This window comes from Nesoenas mayeri (assembly GCF_963082525.1).
Source record: "Nesoenas mayeri genome assembly, chromosome: 3".
NCBI lineage: Eukaryota > Metazoa > Chordata > Aves > Columbiformes > Columbidae > Nesoenas > Nesoenas mayeri.
Window position 1 is genome coordinate 86194799 of NC_137544.1, and position 25209 is coordinate 86220007.

A 25209-nucleotide genomic window follows, 5' to 3' on the forward strand; every position below is an offset into this window, starting at 1 on the left:
GAATAGTGATGAGGCTGAATCATTCAGTAATGGTACTTGAGAGTCAGCCTGGGTTTGGCAGAGCTCATGTGGCTAGGTTTGATCCGGGCATCATCAGTAACATGCACCTTTCTCACAGTTCAGGTGTTACCTGCCATTTTGTTTTTCCATAATAATGGGGATGTTATAAAGGTATTGTACAATAACAGGTTACTTTGCTGTTAAGATTTTGAGGATCATGTTGTTTCCTTCCAATGTCATGTAACGATTATATATTGAATGAAATATTCTGTTTTGTGTAATAGTTTGGTAATCTGCTTTTACACTTTGATATGATGGGAGAGGATGGTATAAAATGTTCTTGTTTGTAGGAAAAAATGTGGGAAAGAATTGGAGAAATAAGTTTTCCTATGTGAAAACATTCCGTTCAGTGCAGAAAATATTTCCTTTCTTTTAACCCCATCTAATTTTTGTATTTTCTTTATTTTATTGTTCTTTCCCTGAAGTAAGAACAAAGATGACTTCTAAGATTCTCAACAGTGTTTTTGTTTTAGAAGTATTTTGTTAATTTTCTTAGCTGCCTTTGGTACAGTACAATAAACTTTAAGATATGTTGACAAAACCAGCATAATCTTTATTTAGTTTTTCTTTTTTTTTTTCCCAGATGTTTTATTTTAACCTATGGTCTCATTAATAGAGTATAGATTTGGCTTCAGGTGAAGATACAAAGCTTTGCGACTTACAAGAAAGTATTTATTATCTGGAACATGTGGAGATTTTGGGTAGAAGACTAAACGTTGCTTAATAGTTATGGGTACATGTTCTGAAATGACTCTTTATGGCTCTTGAGTGTAAACATTTGTGCCCTTTGTACATGTATTATTTTGTATCTGTGGTGCTGTAAACATTACAATTAGGCATTGGAAAGGTAAGCATTTGAGTTCTGGCACAGAACTAAGCTCAGTACAAGTATAAAATTGCAAGAGTTTCTTAACTGAAAGCAAGCCTGCTTCTCATTTTCCTGAGCAACTGCAATGCTTTTTTACATCAAAAGAACTGTTAGAGATTTTGTTTTTCTGTAATTGTACAGCAGGTATACCTTCCATGTTGCTTTATGAATACCTTTTAAAAGCAGGATTGTTATTCACGATAAGGCTGTCATTGCTCCTGCAGAGGAGCAAAACAAAACTATCTCTGCCTCTCTTCCACCCGCTTCTCTGCGCTTCTGCTTCCTCCCCATGCGAGCGTATACACACCTCATACATGATGGTATGCACACCTGATACAACATAATTCTTCTCCCAGGTAGCAAGTGATAGGACAAGAGGCAATGGCCTCAAGTTGCACCAGGGGAGGTTCAGATTGGATATGAGGAAAAAAATTCACCACAAAAAGGGTTGTCAGGCGTTGGAACAGGCTGCCCAGGGAAGTGGTGGAGTCATCATCCCTGGGGCTGTTCAAAACGTGTTTAGACCACGTTCTTATGGACATGGTTTAGTGCCAGAGTTAGGTTAGGTTATGGCTGGACTTGATGATCCTGAGCGCCTCTTCCAGTTGAAATTATTCTATGATTCTACAATTGCTTCTGTAACAACTGAGAGGGTGGTGCAGTGGGTACACACAGAGGCAGAGGAGAGGCTTTCCTGGGATGCCAGTTCTCTTGCAGAGGCTTTGTGCTGTGCCCTACTCATTCCAGGGGCCGAGGGGAGCCAGAGTGAGGCAATAAGTACTCTGCTGCTAGACAAGGCCTGTCATTTGGTGTGAAAATAGCTTTAGGAGCATTATTAGTCATTTTCTTTATTCTTTTGAGAGATGTGTTCATTTGAAAAATAAATCCTAGTATCAAACACCACGTAGCGGAGCAAAAAATCCCTTTAAGTAAAAAGTAAAATGACAGAATACCATAGTGCAGAAAAGGTATCCTTTCTCTCAAAACAAGATTTTAAGCTAAAGTAAACATTGCTCATGTGTTTGCCCCAAAAATCCGTTAAAGGCTTTTTTAGCAAACACCTGGTATGGCCACCAACAAATTAATTCAGAAAATAGGGTTCTCTGTTAGGAATGCTTTGCTTGTGTCCTGCAGTGGAGGCTTTGTCTTAAGACCAAACAAAAATAGGTAGTAGATTGAACTTCCCATGATGAGACAGGAGAGAGAGATGAGTTCTCAGAACCAGGATTTGGACCAGTTAACCATTTTACTGATAATAATTTGTAAAAGGACACTTCAAGTATACAGAGTTTAGCATATTGCAGTTGTGTTCCCCTAATAATTCCAGGTCCTCAGCATGTAGGGGATGGTATAGAAGCTTTTGGGTGGTACTTAATGTAATACTGAGTAGAAGTCATGAAAGAATCAGTATGGAGATTGTTGGTCACAAGAGGAAGGATCAGCTGATGTTGAAATGTTTGGTGGCGGTACATGTGTTCATACTGCTTTCATTTGTGCTTTCATTTGCTATCACCTCTCTTCCCATTGTAATTTTGCTTGGAGCAAATTTGTTTTAGCTTGTTTCTTTCTGCTTCCTTTCTTGTGAAAACACTAGGGAAAAGAAAAACATTACAATATGACAGAAATTTGTCAGGCATTTCAAACAAGCCACAAGCAAAGTGTACTTTTTAATGCTTTGAGAGATCTTTGAGAGGAAAGCATAAAACCACTGGGGCTTATTCTTCAGTTTACAAATATCTATAGAAAAATTTATTTTCTCAGAGAAGCGGGTTCATATTTGTAGTGTCAATAAAATTAGCAAGGAATTTTTCTTGCTGTCTCCCTTTTCGAAGTGAATATCTAAAAGAAAAATGTTATACTGTGTCTGAAACTGTAATGGAAGGAATCCAGGCAGTCTGTACATTGTTAAGAGATATCAAAGTTGTATTTGCTACATATCTCCTACTGGGCTTTCCTAAAAATCAGTAGTTGTAGACTGGCACCAAGATCCTGACATCAGGGCAGAGTGTTCCAGGTGATAACCTCCCATGTCTTTAGGAAAGCTTTTAACCTAGCTTATTTCTCATTCCCTATACATCTAATACCCATCAAAAATTCTTCCTGTTATTCTCAAATCATGGCAAACCCTAAATTAATATCCTTCAGATTCTTAGTCATTTTGGCCTATTTAATGTGCAGGTGCTGTTAATGCAGACATTGGAGCGCCTCACATATGAGGAGAGGCCAGGAGAGCACTGTTTTTGTTCGGTGTTAAGTAGGATCCGTGCTGGCGTCTACAGGCATCCAGTATGCAGGTGTGGAGAAGGCTGAGCCAGATTGCTCAGTATCCAATTCTTTGTTCTTCTTTCGTTCCGAGTAGCCTCTTTAATTTGTGCAGGTTGGTGTATCCACCGTATGGGTACATGTACACACAGAGCTGCAGGAGGTGAGAAGGAGAGAATAGTTTTGATGGCTACCTTTTATACTGAAAATAGATTAAAGTAATCTGTACAGCCTCCAGTTCACCAAATATGTACTACTACCACGTATCTGCCTTTCAGAATAGGAAACAGCATTCACACTTGAGAACACTGTTAAAAACTTTACTGTCTTCGGTGTCTTTTAAAATGAAATAATGAAAAAATGTTATTTTTCTCTGCAGTGCTTGCTGTCTCAGCCGAAGTTCTGGGCTATTCAGACATCAGCCTTGCTCCTTCGGACCAAGCTTGAGAAAGGAAGCACTCGCAGGATGGAACGGGCAATGAAGCAGACTCAGGTAAGACTTCTGAGCTGCCTTGTTATAAATCGGGGCTCTCTGTACATCAAATAGCAACATTCAGGAGTTAGAAGCTTCTGCAGTTCCTCTCTGTGAACTGTACAGTGAGATTACTTTCTAATTATATCTCTAAATTAGATGCATAAACCACAAATCCTTTTTTGTCCGCCAGTCTTGAGATAAGCTCTTACATGTACAAGTAATAAATGGTCACTTTCTTTCAAAAACACGAACAGTTTTGGAAGATTGAAATTAAAATCTGTTTTCTTACCGCTAGTTTCTGACTTCTGATCTGAGGAGTTTTTTATGTAGAAGTTCATGAATATAAAGCTGTTACTGGTATCATATTTTTAATAGTTTTTACTCAAGTAAATCAGCTGTGGAAAACACTGAAAGTTGTAAATAGTCTTTGGTATTGTGAGAACAAGGAAATGTATTTGTGAATAAAGCAGCACATTTTGATGTGATACTTCAAGGTTAGTATTTATATCACAAGTTTGAGGCAGTGATTAGATAGTCTTGCTTCAAAGAGATCTGTTTTCAGATATAAAAAAGAAATTTTAAAATTCTGAAATGTGTCCACTAATAAGATTTATTTTAAAAATAAATTTCTCAAAGGAAAAGTCTGTAGCCTATATAGAGACTTTTTTCTTCCCTTCAGTTTACAGAGTTTTGTTAGCCATTTGTCATCTTTATGCTGTTAAGTCTTGTTGTCACACATGAACAGCAGGCATTTCTGTGTCCATCAGAAAACAGTCCTGCTGACTAAACCAGCCAGGAATGTATAAAACTTACTATTATGGTGCTGTGTAATGAAATCCTGAAAAGCTGATATTTCATATAAAATCATTATTGATGCATCTGCAGTCTTTGAAAGAGTGCAGACTGGATGTGCTGCTGCATTTTTCTTTTGCTGAGGAGGACACAGAGTTGCTGGAGTGGAATTTCCTGGGGTCAGTAGGAGAGTGTCAAGGAAGCCAGGATTCCAAGTCTGGGAGATGTAGCTTCTGACAGCATTTGAGAAGCGATCTCAGGATCCTTGATGCCCTAAGCTATAAAACAGTTGGAGTACCTCCAACATTTTTGTCTCACTTGATTAAACCTGAGTACTGGAAATTGTTACATTATACGGTTTGACAGTCTCACGGCAGAAATCTTAATGAAAGAGTTATCATTGCAAGTACATTTATCTGACTTCATTGTGTGCTGCAACTGCAGTAATGCAAAGGATTTGATTAGCAATCACTGTGACATTTTGAGAGATGACCTCACAGTAGAGACGGAATCTGTGGTTTTAAATATTGTCTTTAATCTCAGTATGTTTATGGTTTTTTTCATTAAGTTTGAACATAATGACATGTTTGTGTTGATTTGATACAGTATGGAGCTCCATTTCCAAAAATAGATAAAAGTTGTTTAAGCATTGATATGTGCTAAATTAATCAAATAACTTGAATAGCTTTCCATTTAAGGTTTTCATTCCGAAGTTCTATCAGATCCGAATTTTTTTAAATATCATGGTTTCTAACAGTTGTACGAAGGAATCAGGAAATATAGGGTGAATGATGTTATTTTCATACATAACACAGGGGGTTTTGATGTATCGTCATGAAGATGTCAAAGAGCTAGTGAGTTCTGCAGCTATTTATCAGTAGAAAATGGATTCCAAAACCATAGAATTTTCATATAAGTTGTTTTTGTGGGGCTTGTTTGGTTTTGTTTGTTTTATAATTTCACGTTTACTAGTTCAGATTGCTGCAGAAAGCTTAGATATTGAAGATTAAGGGAGGAGGTGAGTGTAAATATGATTAGATTCTCCTTGTTGTTTGTAATGTTAATTTTTTATGTAATTATAAAAATTCTTGTGAGACAGCTTGAATAAGAAGTAGCAAACTAAATCCTCTAAGTTACTTTAAAATATTTAGAGTTGTGTGGAGACTGCATGAGCCATTATAGGCTCTGACTTATCAATGCTGGGACTCTCCTGTCCCTCTCCTGTCCTCTTCTACTGTAACTTTCCTTCCTTTCCCCATTTCCACCCGTACCTGATTCTGTGCTGGGTCCACAAATCCTTCTACCCAGCTGATATGCATCTTTTTAGATTAATATCACTTGGCAGGCATATGCTGCTCTACAGCCCTAAAGCAAGCTAGGCTGCATTGTTGGTTCGTCAAAGAAAGCATTTTTCACCTACATTTTTGTGGGTCTGGCTATGTTTGTTTAACTTACTTTAATTGTTTGAAAATAATTGAAGCTATTTTTGAAATGAGAATATATTGTTTGAATCTTAGCTGCCACGCTTCAAGTATTAAATATATATCTACATTAAACAGTTTTTATGAGATTGTTTTGTAAGTATTTTTTTTTTTCTAATTTTCTGATTAATTGAAAAATCTGAACTACAGATAATGTAATCTTTGGAACAGGTTTTAAAATGATCATTCTGGGTACTTTTCAGCTAGAAGCTAAGGTAAGGAGGAGGGATTTTTTCCTTAAGCTTTTTCTGGATGCTACTTGCTATCTCTGTCCGGCTTTTGCCTAAATGAGGTTTGGATCCTTAAAAACAAGGGTAAAGATTTCTAAAGCCAGTACTTTTAAAAAACGTTTTTCTAAGAAAAGGAAACAGTATTTGAGAGCTAAAATAGTTATATTATGTTCCACTAGAATATTTAATCATGACCACTATAACATACAATGAAGTCTGGATCAAGGTACTGCCAACCAAAACGTGTCTCTGGATACAGAATAATTTTTTTAAAGCTTAGTTGTTTGTTTTTTTCCCCATGTGGTTGTAGGTGAGGTAGGATGAGAAATGCTAGAGTGGAAAGAACGAAAAGAGGGCGAGAGAGAAAGCAGGAAGAAAAATGGGTAGTTTTTGCTAAGTAACTCTTCCCATAACCAGAAACCTGCTGTTTCTACATCGGTGTTGGTATTCTCAACTAACTTGTATTGTAAGAAAGCAATTCAGAAACTATTAATAGGGGAAAATTGGTTGCAATAAGCTGTTAAACCACAAATTACTGCCGAAAGTGCAGCCAGAGCTCAATAATAGGATGGAGAAGTAAAGAGGAATTTTGAGTGGTCTAGGAGCTATCAATAAAGGGAAAAGGGAGGAATGATTAAAAAAAAAATAAAGCAGATAAAGGATAGCATCCCACTGCAGTTTCTTGATAAATGAAACAAGTGTACTTTTCCATTTCAATGGATTTAAAAACATTTTTAAGAATGAAGCAAAATGAATTGAAATTCTGTGCTTTGTATGAAGGATGGTGGGGTAGAAGTGAAGTTACTGCTGGACGATGCCAGCAGCCAAAGAGGTGAAGCCGCCACGTGCCGCGTACCCAGCAGCCTGCTCAGGCTTGTCCCACAGTGACTCGTTACAGACGCTCCTGCGGCTTCATCTGGGGGGTTACACTGTGCTCCCAGCTTTTGTCAGCTTGTTATGTGCCCCTTTTCTGCCTGTATTTTCTGCTGCTCACTGCACCTGGTGATAACATGCCTGTAAGCTAATCACTCCGTTTTCCTCACAGGCAGTACAATGTATGCAATATTTCATACGGTTCTCTCTTGCTTGCTTTTCTTGGCAACAAAAGAATTTGCCTATTAGGGGGAGAGAAATGTGTCTTGAAAGGGTGGTTTTAATAAGACTTCAGGAGAGCTGGGAGCAGACTAGCAGTATTATAGGCTAATCGTTATGTCTATGATTGAAAGGTCACATGAGATCTTGTTTTATATCCTTAGTCATACACAGATGTATGTCCTTGGGAATTCTGTGTCAACTGCCCTGTAGTTTTCACTTAAATAATACTTCAGAGTGTAATTTCCTTCAGCAATTAATGTTTTTCTGTGTGTATGAAAAGGGAAAATTTTTTTGTTTAAATTGTTCTTTCTAGAAACATGCTAGTTGGTGTTCAGTTCTTTCACATCCGAAGAGTTTATGTATACCTATAGAAAGAAAAGATCTAACAGAATTGGCATCTTGAGCTCTATGAGTCTAAATGCAACTTTGCTGTTATATTTTCACATTGATGGTCTTTAAATAGTTATGCAAGAAAGTTATGTCATTTATCGTAGAAACGTATCCTTTCTACTTTTGAAACTAAACTTTCACCTCCTTGCCAATTTGCTCCCTGTGCTTTGCTTTATTTGGCAGTTGTTCTACATTGAACAAATTCAGCATTTAAGGGAAGAGTTCAAAAAGGAGAGAGGAGCAGTCGTACTCCCTCAAGGCTGATCTAGAGGGGTCTGAGGCTAACAGATTTTTCCCGCTTCTTTTGCTTCTCAAATCTTACATCTTTCTCTTCAGGCCTCTCAAGACCATGGTTGGAGCAGTATAGAGAGACTTTAAGTATGACCAAGGGAATGACAGCACTTGTTTGTTCAGCTAAACTGTTAGGTCACTGTACTACGAGTTCCTATTGGTATTCTTTAACTTCGTCCTTTAATCTGGGAGTACAGTAAAGAGGATTTTAATAGGTGCTTTTAGTTGTATATGGAATGGGAGAGGGGAGGAAGGAAGAGAAAAATAATCACTAATACATTTGTTTCATGTGAAGCTGAAAGTTTTAACAGAAAGTATCTGGGATCTGTGAGATGCTCTGGTGAAATGAGAGAGATCTAACTCACCTCCTTCAGGAGGGTAATAATTGGAAGACATACTTTCTGTATCCTGTAGAGATCCTGCATTGATATGCCAGTAGTTCTCAACTATTACAAATTGTATTTATTACTAGAACACATCTTCCAAAAAGTGTTTAAAAAGAGAAAAGCCAGGTGCTTATAAAATTTTTCCTTAATGAATTCTATGCAAGATCACAAGGTCTCCAGAACCCTAGAAATAAACGTGATTACTACAGAAAGCAGTCACCTTGTGGTGAAACTTACAGTTTCAGTCTCAAGACAGACGTTTCCAGAATGTATTTCATTTTGCTTGAGCAGATGACAGATTTGACAGAGGATGTTACATGACGCAAGTGATTCTGAGGATACGCTGAACTCATTAACATGCTTCAAAATAATTAACATGGTGGTGCTTGGCTCCCTCTGGGTTTTTTTAATACTACGTAATTATGGGTTTTGTTAGAGGGAAAATAAATCAGAGGTCCAGTCTGCCAAGAGTTATTCAGGAATAACTGAAGTCTTTTTGTACCACTGGCAAAAAAAAAAGTGAATATTGAATAGTATAATTTTCCAGGTACTGATTTCTGCCTAGAAATTTTCTATTGTTGTATTTGCCAGTTTGGATCAGCACTATTAGCTTGTGTGGGGAAAAGAATGAAACCATTCTTTCTATGCTGAAGTTTCTCCGTGCTTTCTTAGCTAGTACTTTTAAAGTAGAAACTTTTTTGCTCATTTCAGAATTATGTTCGATACCTGAGCTGTTCCACTTCTAGTGTCAATGCAATTTGTAAAGGCAACCACAAGTACTAATCCTCCCATTGTTTCCAAATGTTTCTCATTGAATCATAGCTCTGAAGGCATTTACATTTCTCCCTTTAAAGTCTCTTCACTGAGTGTCCTGACAATTTGAATGACAGTCTTCAGAGTCATATGTCAGAGAGGAGATTCCTTAAGCCATATTTGAACAGCAATATTGCACTGTTTTTATAGCCGAAGTGATTACAGTGAGTTGCAAAGAAAAATATTAATATCAACAGATGCCAGGACACAACATTCCCATCTTTCTGCCTAAGCTTTGCATGGGAAGGCATAAGCATTATAAGAGATGAAGACATGGAAGACACACTATTCCCACCTATTGCTAAATTGAATAGATGAAACTTTACAGATGAAGCTTTACAGCTGTTGCTAAATTTGACTAGATGAATCTTTGCAGCTGTATGTCATAAATATCACTGCTCATCTGGAGATAGGTATCCTGAGGTGAGCTAACAAAGCATGTTTTGAAATAAGCCAGTACTGATAGACAGATTTTCTTGAGTCTCATTGTCCAATGCATATGTCAGGTGCTACAAATCAGACTCTCCCTTATCTGTTAAGGCAGTTATCTGTTCCTCCTATATTGCAATTAAACTCTAACTTAACAGTGATAGCTTTTTTTTTTTTTTCCCATCCTTGACCTTACTTCCCCCTTCAGTGAAAAACAGATCACAAAGCTGATGCAAGAAGTCTTTGGATCTGTTTTTCAGCCTTGACTGCAGTTGTACCTTCCCCCAGAGCAAGCTGACTTGGAAACTATAAAAGCAGTGTAACCACAACAGCTTGGAACTTAATGCAGGCTTACTGTTTTGAAGTATATGCAGCTCCTCTGTAGGCTTTGCACCCTGTGCAAAATGTTTTATAGCCGCGGTTCGCCAGTGTCAGTATCAAAGCAAGGTAACTAGCTACAAACAGGGAACTTGCATCTGTGTAGGTTGCAGTTGAAATTCTTTGTCCTCCTTGGGTGAGTCTCCACACATAGGACAAGGGGTAATGGTTTTAAACTAAAAGACAGGAGATTCAGGCTAGATGTGAGGAAGAAATTTTTTTACGGTGAGAGTGGTAAAACACTGGATAACATTGTCCAGAGTGGTGGTTGATGCCACATTCCTGGAGACATTCAAGGCCAGACTGGAGGGGGCTCTGAGCAACCTGATCTAGTTGAAGATGTTCCTGCTCATTGCAGGGGGGTTGGACTAGATGAGCTTTGAAGGTCCCTTCCAACCCAGACTATTCTATGGTTCTACGATTGCATGAGACCTGTGTCTACTGGTTTAGGGCAGATGTATGCAGCTATATTGAGCTGCAACAATCAGTCACCTGATAGGAAAGGGGGAACATTCAATGCAGATCTCTTTGGGTGAAGGACTATAACTACCTCTCCTGTTCCTGACTCATATAAAGATACAGATCAAAGCTAAAGTCAGCTGGATATAACTGGCATTTGAGACTGCAGAGTAAGAGAGACTACAATGCTTTACTGCAAACAAATAAGCTGTAAGCATACCAAAAAGGGGGCAAAGTGCATGTATGGAAATGGAGATGTTCTTTCTCCAAACACCAAATTATCTAGCCCATATTCAGGCTAATTTTAAGAGTAGCATTGTTATGTTGAATTGATGGATGATATCGGTATTCTTGCTTTTGCAACAGAGAATGAATGGTCTGGTTTTAAATTCATCGTTCACAAGTAAGGTTGTAAATTTAGCTTCTTCTAGAGACTGTAGTAGTTCTGCTCAGGACATTCTATGATTCTATGATTAAGTCATTCACAGGCTTTAACATTGAAACCAGTATTGTCAGCACTGGCACTGAGTAACTTTGGGCTTGATATTTGACCAGAACAGCAAGCTCATAATTTTGAAAGTCAGTAATGCTGTTGTGCTATTAGAGGCCTCATTTGTTTCACCATGCTTTTTAGGTGGTGGTGTTTAACTACAACAAAACATTCCAAATGGCAGTTGCATAGGAGGTGCTCTAAATTGCCTGGTGATCTACTTGGCTTTCAGTTTCAAATGAAAAGGAAATATTACGTCAGACATCCATGAATCCAGTTATCTTCTGCTCATGACCTTGACATCTTTTGTGCTAATTTTGATATCAAAATGCTGTATATTTCATTTGGGATTGTTGGACTCATTTCCTCTTGTGTGCTTTCCTTCCCCACCCAGCTGCAAAAGCCCTATTATAAAGAAACTGAGGCTTTTTAAAGTAAAATGACTCTGACAACCTAAGTGAATGTTTGTTTCTTAGTTGGCTAATACTGTTTTCAAAGTGAAATACACATTTGCAGGGCCTGATATAACAAAAACATTCACATTAAGAATCTACTCTGAGTCATTTTAGAAAAAATAGAGATATGTGGAGTTCCAGCACCCTAATCAATAACTTCTGTCCTAGTGTACTTCCCCTTACAACTATCAACATCTTCCAGCATCTTAAAAGTTCACCTGGAGTTATGGAAAGGCTGAGTTTCATTAGTAGTCCAGTACTTCAAGTTCTTTTGCATCGATGCCTTACAAATTTTTAACCATCCCTCTTTCCTGCCATCAAAGTGGCTGCATAGGTGAAACCAATACCTTAGATTCAAGAGGTAGTCTCTTCCTGAATAATTTTGAAATTTGCAGATATTGCAATGGGGATAATTTTGGATTATCTTGCTTAAACATGTAAGGGGTACTTAGTGAATAAGTTTAAATTCGTTTGCCTGAGGACAAGGTAGTAATAGAGTGGGGAAGAAGGAATTCAGACAATATCACAAAGAAAAAGATCTGGAAAATGTTGTATAAACAGTAGCTTTCAAGTTTTTCACCATTTAAAGTAGAAAAAAGAAACAGCTTTAACTGGTACCCCAGATAATTAGACTGAAAAACCTCATCGATAACAGGTCTATTAAAGGCAGGCAGTAAAACAAGCATAATTTTTCTAAATGCTCACTTTCTGAAATAAGATAAAAAAGAAGTAATAAATCTAATTTTTATAGAGTAGGAATTTAGCTGAATTGTTTATTGCTGAATACTTTAAAAATTATAATATCTTTATACATTCAATATCTCTGTTGATGCAGTCACTACCTGTAGAACTACAGTTTGGCAGTTCAAGTGATAACACAGTTATGACATAAGCTAGGGTAAAGAAAAATTGTTATATCCCATTAACATTTAGATTTTGTATTACAAAAAGCATTAAACCTACACTTATAATCAGTAATCTAAATTAATATACCAGCAGGACATGTTTTGATGCTGAGGTTTATGGACAATTGGATGCATGATCTGAGGAAAATCATTGGCCAGGTACCTGGAATGAGAGTATGTCGAAGTAGTAAGCCAGTCTCGAACAGCTGGAAAACAAAGGAGAAGTTGTAGTGGGTGTTTACTACTGGTCTCCTGGCCAAGATGTAAGCACTGATGAATTATTCTGTAGGCAATTAGAAGAAATTTCTGAATTGGTAGCCCTTGTCCTTATGGGAAATTTCAACTTCCCAGATGTCAACTGGGAATTTCATACTGCTGTGATGAGCAGGTCTTGGAATTTCTTGAAATTTGTAGGAGGTGACTTCTTGTCACAAGTACCTCAGTAAGCCATCTAGGAAAGATGCCCTTCTAGATTTGCTCTTTATGAATAGAGAAGAACTTGTGGGAAGTGCGATGGTAGGCTGTCTTGGCCACAGTGATTATGAAATGTTTGAGTTTTAAATTTGCAGTGTAATGAGAAAAAAGGAAAGCAGAGTTGCTACCTTGGAGTTCAGGAGAGCAAACTGAGCTCTTCAGGGAGCTTTTAGGCAGAGTATATGGGAATATGCTTTTGAGTGCTTAGGAGTACAAGAATGCTGGTCAGTTTTTAAGAACCACCTTTTAGAATCACAGGAGCAGGCAATTCCACTATGTTGTAAGTCAGGCAAGCAGGCCAGAGGACCAACTTGGCTGAACAGGGAACTCCTCATGGAACTCAAGAGGAAAAAGAAATTGTGTGATCTCTGGAAGCAAAGTCAGGCTTCATGGGAAGATAAGAGAGCTGTGGTTTGTATATGCAGGGAGAAGACACAGAAGGCCAAAGCTCAATTAGAGTTGAAACTGGCCAATGTTGTGTCAGATAACAAGAAGGGCTTTTTAAACTATGTTAATAGCAAGAGGAGGCCTAAAGAAAACTTTGGATGTTGTCTAACTAACAGAGATGACAAAAAAGCAGAAGCATCCAATGTGTTTTTTTTTTTTTGCGTCAGTCTTTAATAGTACTGATAGACCTTGGGCTGCCTGGTCCCCTGAGTCAGAGGACCATGAGTGTAGGTACAGTGACTTTCCATTTATGGACACTGAAATTTTAAGGGACCACCTGAATGTTTACAAGTCCATGGGGCCTGATGGCATTCATCCCCGATCTCTGAAGGAGCTAGTGGATGTTATGACAGGACACCTCTTGATCATCTACCAAAGGCCTTGGGAGTCTGGAGAGGTCCCTTCTGACTGCAAATGAGCCAGTGTTATTCCAATTTACAAGAAGAGCAGGAGGGAAGACCCAGGAAATTACAGACCTGTTAATCTAACCTCAGTTTCTGGAAAAATTATGAAAATTATGCTGGGTACTATTTAAAGGTATTTAAAGAATCAGGCACAGTCAACATGGGTTCACAAAAGGAAAGTTCTATTTAACTGATTTGATATCCTTCTACGATAGGGTCATCCACCTAGTGGATGAAGGGAATGTGGTGGATGTTGTGTTTCTGGATTTTATTAAGGCTTTTGATACTGTCCCTCACAGCAATCTTTTTGACAAGTTGTCCAGCTGTGAGACGAAGTGGGTTCACAGTGCGCTGGATGAAGCACTGACTGAAAGGCAGAGCTCAAAGAGTTGCAAATGGGGGTACATCTGGCTGGCGCTGTTCCTCAGGGTTTGCTTCCAGGACCACTTCTGTTCAATATACTTATCAATGATCTGGATGTAGGAGCTGAATGCACCCTTAGCAAGTTTGATGATGATAACAAACTGGAGGTGCTGTTGACTCTCTTGAGGGACAAGAGGCCTCACAGAGTGTTCTAGATAAATTGGAGCATTGACCAGTGATGAATGGGATGAAATTTAGTAAGTCCAAGGACCAGATTCTGTATGTAGGACAGAGGAACGCTGGGCCCAAGTATAAACTGGGAGAGGAGTGTCAATCTATGTATAAGTGAAGGGCAGGCTGATTCTCACTGCTGGTGAAAATTAATCTTTTAAATGAAAAGAAGTCATAAATGAAAAAAAAAATAATAAACAACACAAAACCAAAACCAAACAAGCCAAAAAAACCCTCCACCAAAATTATTTGCTAATTGTAATAATATTGAAGTTTATTAATTCAAAGTGCATAGATTTATATCAGTTCTCTCTGACTCAAATATGCTTTCTCTTCAGTGACAAAAATCTTTATGCGTCTTTCAATTGATTCAGTCAGTAGTCTATTAAAATATGGAAACTATTTACTCCATGAGAATGGATTTTTAAGAGGCAAATAAAACAAACAGAATGAATTGTGCATTCTTTTCAGGTTTTAATAGTTTTCAAGAACAATGAAAATACATGCAGGGCAAGTATAAAATACTCTGATGATGATAGTTTTGCAATTATGATTTGGTAGTAGTGATCACTTTGTTATAGGTAAGAAATTAAATCACTTAGATAAAACAAAGCAGTTCTCTTTGTCCTCCCAGAGTTTTCTCCGAGGAATATACCCCCAATCTTCTCCTGCAAAGCTTGCCAAATGAATGAGGTTTTTTGGCATGACGAGAAGGCACTAGGTGCATATGCAATTGTAGTTTGACAAGTTCCAGCGCCGTGCTGAACTCTCCCTCAAAATGTAGAGGCTTAATTCAGTCTTTAAAGAGTACTTTATAGTCATGCATGTAGTTGATAACACCTTCTTATTTATGGAAATGAAGCTAAGATGTACAAAAACAATTGCTGAGAAATAAGTACAATAACAATGAGACAAATGTTATTGATGGAAGTGTTTGTGTGTGGTGGTTGTTGGTTTGGTTTGTTTTTTCTTCTATTTTGAAAGTGATCCAGCATTGTTCTGAAAACTTCTTCCATTAGAAGGTATTTTAGTTCTGCTTTAACCATTGCAGGAAATGAGAGACCAGGGACTGGTTTTAGTTTTAAGTATTAGAAGTGTAAGAGTATGGAAATGGTGGTGCTCTAATACTTGCAAAAGTTGGAATAGGTAACAAGTCAAAGCCAACTTCGTAAATTCCAGTAAGTAGTGGTCTTTGCTTTTGTCCTTATATACTCACTCAATAAACAGTCTGTCAGTAACGCTTTTATTGTCTACTGATACAAAAAGAAGAAATTACTTCATTGGGTCAGCACACAAACTTTGATTTTAAGAGAAGCCAATGCATTTATTGTCAAAGGAGATATTCAGTGGGAAATCTGAAAAAGCTGAAAAGAGCTACTCTCAAATTTTAAAGTAGGGACAAGAAAGTGGTTGTAGAGCCAAATCAGGGTAGAGTCTGAGAACACTACATTGGAAACATTTTACTTTTATTATGTAGGTCAACACCAGAGATAATAAAGGAGAATGCTTTAGGTAATTTGTTTCTTAAACACTGATTAAGAGCAAGATGTCAGCAGATCAGTTTTGCAACTAAACCAGTGAAGTATAAGCCTCAGAGATTTGTAATCATTGACCTAGGGATTGACCAGTGAACATGGATTCACAGAAAATGGGGTGAAGGGATTTGTAAAAAAGGTCATTAAACTGGTGGCAAATCTTTGTGAGATTAATTTAGAAATAGTGAAAAAAAATGCTTGTGGAAAAGATAAAATAGATAAGAATGGACTATTGTGTAGTGAGGGTTTGGGGTTTTTTTTTTTTTAAGATTAGGTGATTGTACCACTTTCAAAAACAAGAACTAATTGCAAAAATGAAAATGTTCGTGTTTTGAAATTAGTTTGTAGCTGTGATGCTGTAGTTAGGAGTGAGAACAGCTTTTGCTGATAGGTGTTTCTACCAAAAGAATTTCCATCATGCCAAAGGCCTAGCTCTCCATTAAGTTACAGGGAGGACTGGATTGTAAAAATAGTCTAATATGGTAACTGTACATGGTTTCTAATTATTCAGAGGTAGGAAATTTTGGAAATATAGTATGTAAAGAATCAGTTCATTGGAAACTATTGTACTGTGACAAACTTTGCAATAGTGTGGGCTGGGTGTAGCTTCTGACTGGAGATCTGTTCACTGGCCTAACTCGGCTCATTTAGTTCTTGTTCCCGTTACAGTTATGAATTGAGGAATATATTTGTGTTCTGAATTTTCCAAACTGATATAAGGACAATTGATTTTAGAGAAGTGATTGTGACACTGTACTGGGCACTGGTGAGGTTGCACCTTGAATCCTTTGTTCAGTTTTGGGCCCCTCATCATAAGAAGGACATTGAAATACTAGAGGGAGTGCAGAAGGAGGGTGACAACGCTGGTGGTGGGCCTGGAGCACAAGGGTGATCAGGAGTGGCTGAGGGAGCTGGGGCTGTTTAGCCTGGAGAAAAGGAGGCTGAGGGGAGAGCTTATCACTGTCTACAGCTACCTGAAAGGAGGTTGTAGCATGGAGGGTGTTGGTCTCTTCTCCGAAGCAACAAGTGATAGGACAAGTGGAAATGGCCTCAAGTTGCACCAGGAGAGGTTTAGACTGGATATTAGGAAAACATTTCTTCACGGAAAGGGTTGTCAGGCATTGGAACAGGCTGCCCAGGGAAGTGGTGGAGTCACTATCCCTGGAGGTGTTCAAAAGACTTTTAGACATGGTTTAGTGCTAGAGTTAGGTTATGGTTGGACTTTATGATCCTGACGGTCTCTTCCAACTGAAATGATTCTATGATTCTATTATTCAAATGATCATTTAGATCAGTGTATGGAGATGATGATATGATATGATGTTGGCTCTTTTCAATATTTCCATCTGCTTTTTCAATTACCCAGTTTCCTCACAGTATTGCTGATTGTCTGAATATTGTAAATTATAGCACTGTGGTTTTGTGATAAAACTTGGGCGTTTTGACAGATGTGGAGATGTTTTTGTGATACAACCACCATGCCTGAACTAGATTTTAAATGGCATAGATAATATTGTTTGTAGCTATTATGCACATTGCTGTGCTATACCTGCCCATTTTTCCAGATGCATATCTGTGCAAATATTGAAGTTGCCTAGAAATAGAAACACGCAGTAAATGATTCTACCACAGAATGCTTCATCTCCTGCTTTATTCCATTTTCCCCTGTGTAAAATGCATGCAAGCAAGGGTCATTAATAAAGTTGCAAGTTCAGACACTTAAAAGTTATAAAACGCCAAATTATAGAGCAATCTTAAACTATTTCAGTAGCTTTCAAGCTGTGCCTTGCCAGGACTGTTCCTCTGGTCTGAAATCTGCCTTCCTCTCTCTGGTTCTCCAGTAAAGGTGCAGGATGAGGGTTGGATGAATGGCCAGAGGCCCAGCAGACTCCTGGGCTTGTGTTCCTCTCTCCCTTGGAAAGACTGGTGGCAGGAAGCAGGTGGTGGCAACTGCTGGTAGAGAAGTTATTCTGTTCTTCAGTCCCCTCCGTCTGGCCCAGGTTAGAGTATCCCAAGTAAAAGGGGACAGCTGAAAGCAAAGTGCATCTGCTCCTCTGGCAGCAGAGTGCTACCTCCTCCTAGAAGATCAGCAAGAAAATTACCTCTACCGCAAGGCTTGGTGGTACTGTTAGAACTTGCAGCTGATTGTCCTCAAGTAACTGAAGGCTATTACCATACATGGGTGTATGTGTTATACAGACTGTCATCTTGTTTCTACAGCCCATGGTTTTTTTCAGCAAGGTTTTCAGTATGCTGAGTCCAGGTTTAGTTCTTGGTGCTCTTGTGTGAAGTAGCAGGTCATCTGTTGTTGTCTAGTCTCTAGTCCTCAACGTTTTGGCCATAAAACTTCCCTTCAGCTAAATGAAAATGTTATTTTGGTTTGGTGTCGTAATTGGTTGTGTACCAGACAGGCTGTGCCTAATACTGCTGTATGATTGTGGAAAGAATTGTATTTTTGTGGATTCTTCCTTTTTTCGTAAAGAAGAACTGAGTCTTCAGGGGAGCTTGATGTGCTTCTATTTGACTATGTCAAGGCATAAGCATGGAACATTTAATGCATTTAGAGTGTTTTCATTTTTGCTGGAAATTGAACTGATTTCAAGCCAACTGTTGCTGAAGATGCTTATTTTCCTATTTGGTGAGTAGATCAGTCATTAACAGAGAATGATAGGGAGGTTGTTTGTTTTTCCCTGATGTACAGAGAACTTTCCAGGAACATGTGAGGAACTGGATTGGATGTCTTTCAAGAAAATACATATATTGAAAACAGATTTCATATGCAATTGCCTTTCTTTGGGATAGTAGCTAAAGTTTAATCACTTTGCCTGTGTGTCATATTTCTAATGTACTTACCATCATACACTCTATGGTTGCTGGGTCAAGCTTAGCTACTGGAAGAATGTGTATTTCATGCCAAGTAATTTTTCAACAGAAACTACTGGGTATCAGTCAAGGTTTTACTGTATAGGAAAGCCATTCTTAGGATAAGGATTTTTGTAAGAAGGGAAAACAGTGGGTGTCCCAAGATGAACATGTTATCCGATCAAATTCAGGACAAAAGCAACTAAACTTGTCTGTCTTTTCTGACTTCTGTTCCCTTACTGATTAACTAAAGATGTTCTTGAGAATTTCTACTGCATAAGAATAGTTGAAAAACAGATTTCAGCAAAATAACACTTTGGTGTAAATTAAAAAAAAAAAAAAAAAAAAAGTAGTTGGCTATTTCTAACACTGCAGAAAGAGCTGTATACTATTAGAGCAGCTGAATATCTGATTTCAGGTTACAGGTATCTAAATAAAACTAGACAGTGTATTTCCATATTAAGGACCATGAAAGAATTATGGTTGGTATGATTGCCAGTAAAAAACTGCACTGAATTATGCAAATAATCACGTTTTGTTTTGTGTGGTTTTTTTCCCTCGAGATTTCTACTTGTGTAACAGAATGCCATCCAGTGTCTACCTTAGCTGTGAGAAAGCTGAAAATTTGTACATGCTTACAATTATTAACATGGCCTTAAGAACTTTTCATTTGAAATGCTTTGATTTATTTTAAGAATTTGTTGTTTACATTCTTCAGAAATGACCATCTAATTCCTAAGTTCTAATTTTTTTTTGCATATATAAATTTTTTTTTAATATTTATTTATCGTATGTTCATTTATAATGTATTTTGTGATAAAGCATGAATGAGGTGGCTCCTCCTACTCACAGGCAACTTGTGGTTGTTTTTATTGCTTATATATATACTTTTGTACAATTCACCATAAGGAAAGTGCAAGTGTGTGATATATGATAGGTAAACTCAAGCCTTCCAGCAATAGAAAAAGTACAGGATGTTTCCAATAGATTGTTCTTGAGCAGACTGATCCAGTTGGAATACAGAATAGATCAAATGGGTCATAAAGAGGTGTGTATGTTTATGAGTATCATACCTAAACTAACAAGGAAATAAACTTTTTCGTATAGAAGTTATTAAACAAAAGCGTTCAGTTTGACTCTCCTTTTCTGCTTGTGGCTTTTCGGAGGATGAACTAGAGGTCTTGAAGAACAAACCTGCTACATGTTACAAAACATAAATGTTTCACATAATTTATTCTGTGTAACACTTTATTGTAATGACTGACAAGGGTAGGGGAAAGATCACAGTGCACCAGAATGGATGGTTTCTGGCACAAGATCAATCAGATCTTTATTACAGGTTACAAGCAAGTTCCTCCTTTGCCAAAAAGTGGATACAACTTTTGTTTAAAAAAATTATATTTGCTTATAAAGAGAATAATAGCTTTAAATGCATCAAGCTTAAAACATTATAGAAAATTTTCTAGGCATAATCTAGCTTAACTGCATTATTCTCTGCCAGGTGCAGACAATTAAATTAAACCTGCAAATGCCACAGAGATGGCTGTCATGAAAAAGCCTCTACTGGCATTCTTCTCAGTTCAGAAACTTTAAACTTTTAGGTATTTGCTGAGGGGCAGCTGATGCTGAATTTTAGAGGGAGAAGGAAATAGGATATAGAGGAGAAGCCATGAAACAAAAATTGCATGCTCAGTGCTAGAAGTACTTATGCTTGTGAGAGACAGAGCATCTTTACTGAAGAATCCATCAAAATAAGATACTGGAAAAATACTGTGGGGTGGATAGTGCTGAATCCAGTATAAGAAGACTTCTTTTCTTTAGATATCAAGACTTCTATGTCCCATCTAGGATGGGAGGGGAAAAAAACAAAAGTGAAGTAGAAGTTGAGGAATTAGTCTGCTGTTTAAAAAGAGATTAGGCTAATTTGAAAGAATATGCATAGAAACCTTTTGTTTTCATTTCAATTAAAGGAAATCAACCTTTCTTCTCTGTGACTTTAAAAAAGGAAAGCAAATAATGTCGGATACTGAATGTCGTGATGCCCTTTACATGCAATCACGAAATTTTTACTAAAACATTGGACAGAGCAGTTAAAACACCACTTCCAATACAAACTGATTTGGCTGTGAAAACTTGCAGCCTGAAGCCTTCTCTTTGAATGTTTCAGTTAGTTTTGTTTCAAGTGCTGCTTGTTTTTCTAGCTCTAGAGTTGTTTTGCCTTGTTAGTAGTTTCTCTCTGTGAAGCATCCTGACTTCTTTGCAGCTCCTGTGTTCCAGGTGCCCTGTAAGCATTCATCTGCAATAAAAAGTAGGCAGTGCTATACAACATTTTAAAGCTAACTTTAACAAATTTTAAAGCAGCTGTTATTTTAGGGAGCAGTGAGATACATAGTTCTCTAGCTGGTTTAACTACACTCATCATTTGAGGTCAATCCTCTCAAGCCATAATTTCTTTGTAAGAATGACTGAGAAGTTGAGTTTGTGAAGTAAGTAAAAATAGAAATCTTCAAGGCTACAAGATTTTCATCAAATCAAGACTGATATATGAATAAGGGATAAAAACAGGCTAAGATTTTACCCTTTTAAGCACTGAACTTCTACAGAGTTCTCACAGAACATATTCATCCTCCTGAGATTGTGAATAATGTAAAATCTCTAGTAAGTAGTGGTCTTTGTCTTGGCATCTGTGCACAATGTAAGAAATGGTCTTCTTTTGAGTTTCCATGAATCACAAATCATAGTTTATAATAGTGATTGCTGTAATAAATTTTCCTGAAGTATTTGATGTCATAATTCCCCTTTGAAAGTCAGATAAATAAAGGGGAGGATGTCTTCCTTGATTTTGAAACAGGTCCTTGCTTAATAGATTTTGGTTTGTGTTTGCATTCTTTAGTTCTTGACTATTCAGAGGTTTTCATCATTTAACAGAAATATATCATTTAAAAATCTGAGTGATTTTTAAAAGGATAGTTCATTATTTCTTTTAAGTCATTTTAGTTTCCAAAGCAACATAGTCCTGCCTTAAATGCTGTTCACAATGCTGTTCTGAATAATAGTCAAATGTGCTAAGTCCAAATGCTTTTTATATCTTTTTAGCTGGTGAAAAAATTGGCAATCAATAAAGTAATCACTATTTGGTTATAATCTCCCTCATAAAGTTTAGACTTATCTCAATTATTTTTTTTTTCACATTGTATCCATATTTACCAACCAGAAATTATTCTTGCCCTTTAAGCAAAACTTTACTACATTGTTATATGGAAAATGTTTTTATTGCTTCATAGTTTCTGGCATTGTTTCACTGGAAGATTTAAGTATTTCGACCACTGGATTTTGGAAGTCTGGGTATGTTTCATTTTGTCCTGGTGATGTTGGTTGCAGGAGCTCTTGGGTTGTCAAAGAACTGTTGAAACACATTTGTTGTCTGGATTGTGAATATAGTTGTTTGCCTTTTTTTTTTGAAGTAACTTTATGAAAAGAGTGTAACTCAATATCTAATTACATATTAATGAAGTACTAAAATACAGTACGTTAGAAAAACTTGGAATATCTGATCTAATTCACAGGAAAGAAAATTCTGACAACCCTAATTATTCTGTATATTTCATTCTCTGTATTTGTCACCTACTTTCTAATGTGTGTAATTTCTGAATTTTAGACACTTGATTATATGATATATGTTTTCTTCAGGGGGAATGCAGCTTTTCTTGCTGATTCTGTATTTATGTATCACTGAGCATACTCCTGCAGAAAAGACTGTGACAGTTACTGTCATAATGCATCCCAAATTAACTTGGATGATAGTTCTTTCTTGTGCAGCACTTTTCAGGCGTTATTCTACAAGATGTAATTTGGCAGAGGACATTTTAAAAAATAATTATTACACTTAATGTTTTGAAGCTTCAAGAAAGATGTAGGTTTTCTGTTAGACAAGTAGTTTAATAACACTGCCTCCAAAAGTAAAGACTTAAAAGTATTTACAGTTAGGTCTTAACTTTCATGAAAGTTTTAATTAATTTAACGATGGATCTCTATAAGTTTTATGGAAGTCTGTAAATATTACAGGATCCACAAGAGCTGCTCCTTGCAGAAGCTTAAAAAAATACCCAATTTTTCTTTCATAGGTACTAAGCAGTAGAAACACTTTATCTGCGTGACAGAGTTCTGTGGTATGGAACCGAATGAGCTTTCTGATTATCAATTTTCCTGTTTATTCATAATTTGTAAAATCAGCTTATGAACCAAATAAGAACTTAGTAATTGTACAACCACAGAGATACACATTGCTGTTAATTTTGCAAAGCTTTCATTTGCTTTGGTTTTGAGTAAAGTAGGTGAGCCCAGTTCAGGTTGGGCCGTACACCTCCTAAATTCTTAGAAACCATAGCTATGATGAGATGAGATGAGATAGTAGGATTGTTTTCCCTACAGGTTTGTTTTTATTTCTTATCCACTTTGTCTCCAGACGCCTTCTTTCCAAGAAGCTGAAAAGTTCAAGCTGTGTCTTTGTGCTATCATGGAGCCTGACCCACCTGGGCAGTCCCAAAACTGGTGTCCTCACTTGGGCACTTAAAAGCTATCTAGCTTATATAAGTAAAGGCAGATGCCCAGAATTGGCCACTTGTAAACCCTACATTGTTCATTTAATTTTTAATTTGAGATTAATATGCTAATTTGTTCTTTCAGTATTGTGTGGATTTTTGCAAGGCCTTCTTTCCCCCTTTCATTCCTGATGATAAACTTAAATTTTTGACCTACTCCTAATACACTTTCGTCAAATAGGGGACTAGGATGGTAGATGTTCAGCAAATATAACAATAAGTTTCACTGCTATGTAATTTGTAATTTTTGTAACCTCAGAAAGCAGAGCAAAAAGGAGGACATTTGTATTAGTTTGACATCTGAAGGGAAAGCGTCCTGTTTATGATATATGCTGTTATATACTTACCTTCTAGGCCTAAACATGAGTCAAGAGTGGCCTAAGCAATAGGCTAAAAAGCTGAGCAGATGGTGACCAAAAGAAGCAGAAGATGGATTAAATGAGTGGAGAATTAATCTTTTTTCCCCATAAAGGATGATGTTGGTGCTGAGGAGTAGTATTTGACGTGGGACAATGCAGGGGAAAATATAGAGATGGAAAGAGATACAATGGTATTTTCATCATCGAGTACATTAAAATTAATTTGCATCAAGTATCATTTGGTAAAGCTTTTGAGCAAACTGTAACCAGCAGTCATAGATGCAGATGCTGAAGCTTAGTGTTTTTAATTATATGAAGGAGGGAAACATTAAGGAGGCTGCATAGTTTGCCAAAGATTTGTTGACTTCTGCTAAATAAACCTAACCATAGAGCACACGACTGGCAGGAGAATTACTGGAAGAAGCATGAAGCTAAGGGAGCAGCTTGAATACAAGAGCGGTAGAGTTGTGACAGCAGAATTATAAAATATGCAAAGGTGATGGACAGAAATAGAAGAAGGGCAAGGAAAATTGAAATAGGTAGTTAAGCTGAGCAGGGCAAGGTCAGGCTGATGTGTGAGTTTTTCAAGAGGGAGACTTGGGAGAAATTGAAGGAAAAGGACCTGAGAGTCACAAGAACGTCATGAAAGTGTTTTGTGTCTGGAGTTCCTGTGTTGGGAAAGACCGTAAGGCACTTTTCCGTTCATCCTGCTCCATCTGCCAGGAGTTAAGGGACCGGCTGGGTATTACTTGCTGGACCATGGCGATAGTGGGAAAGCAGAATGCGTGACTATCAGTTTCCTTTGGCATAAATCAAGCTAAACCCATATTAAATATGGTAAAAATCTGTAAGAAGGTAGAAAGTACTCCTGGGTGGACAGTCACCACTGCAATCCCAGAGGTATTAACTAGGGATTAATTCTGGCAGACTGACAACACTTCTAGACTGAGAAGTTGGAGAAGACTAGAAAAACACACATCTAATCTTCCTGCCTAGGAAATCATAAATAAAGATGAACATCAAGTGTACCAGGTTAAATCAGAGGTTATAAGGGAATATAAGATTCTAATAAGGCTAGAGATGGTGGTACTGATAAGTGCATAGCAGTTAATCAGGTACTGAAGTAGTAAAAATGAATGGTTTAAATAGGGCGCAGTCTGTGGGAAACAGCTGGATGTCTGGTTAGCAGTGGGATAAGGTGGGAAAACAAACAAGCTACCATTACTGACACAGTCTCTGAAACCAGCTGTTGTGCAGATAAAAGAAATATGGTGGAACAATTGGGACTGGAACACTGAAACTGGAAATGCTTGTTGGGAAAGATAGGTGAAGGGCAAAGTGGTGCAGTCATGTTGTGTATTACTGATGTGAAAACATGGGAAGAAGTGAGATGAATTATCATGGACAAAATGCTGTCTGTGGGTCACGATTGTTTTGAGGGAGATGTTTTATTAGGGCCAGCAATGTTGTGTTGCGGTACGAGCACACCAATCTTCAGCATTATTGAGGGATCCAGATGGAATTAAGCAGTTACTGCACAAACAAAATGTGATGCTGTTTTCAAGATGATTTTCATAAGTAATGAGTATCTTGCTGTTTTCAAAAGACAGGGCTTGGGGGCATTTTGGTTTGGATTTGGGTGAATTTTTCCCTAAATAATCTTCAATCAGGAGA

The 25209-nt window shown here is 37.5% G+C and overlaps 1 protein-coding gene across 1 annotated transcript in view; it reads left to right on the forward strand.

The window, feature by feature from the left end:
* TTC27 (tetratricopeptide repeat domain 27) overlaps positions 1-25209 on the forward strand; it is a 123420-nt gene that overhangs the window by 60370 nt on the left and 37841 nt on the right. The window contains exon 10 of the mRNA XM_080341624.1: positions 3570-3683. Within this exon, the coding sequence (XP_080197750.1) occupies positions 3570-3683 (114 nt within the window). The remainder of the gene's footprint in view (positions 1-3569; positions 3684-25209) is intronic.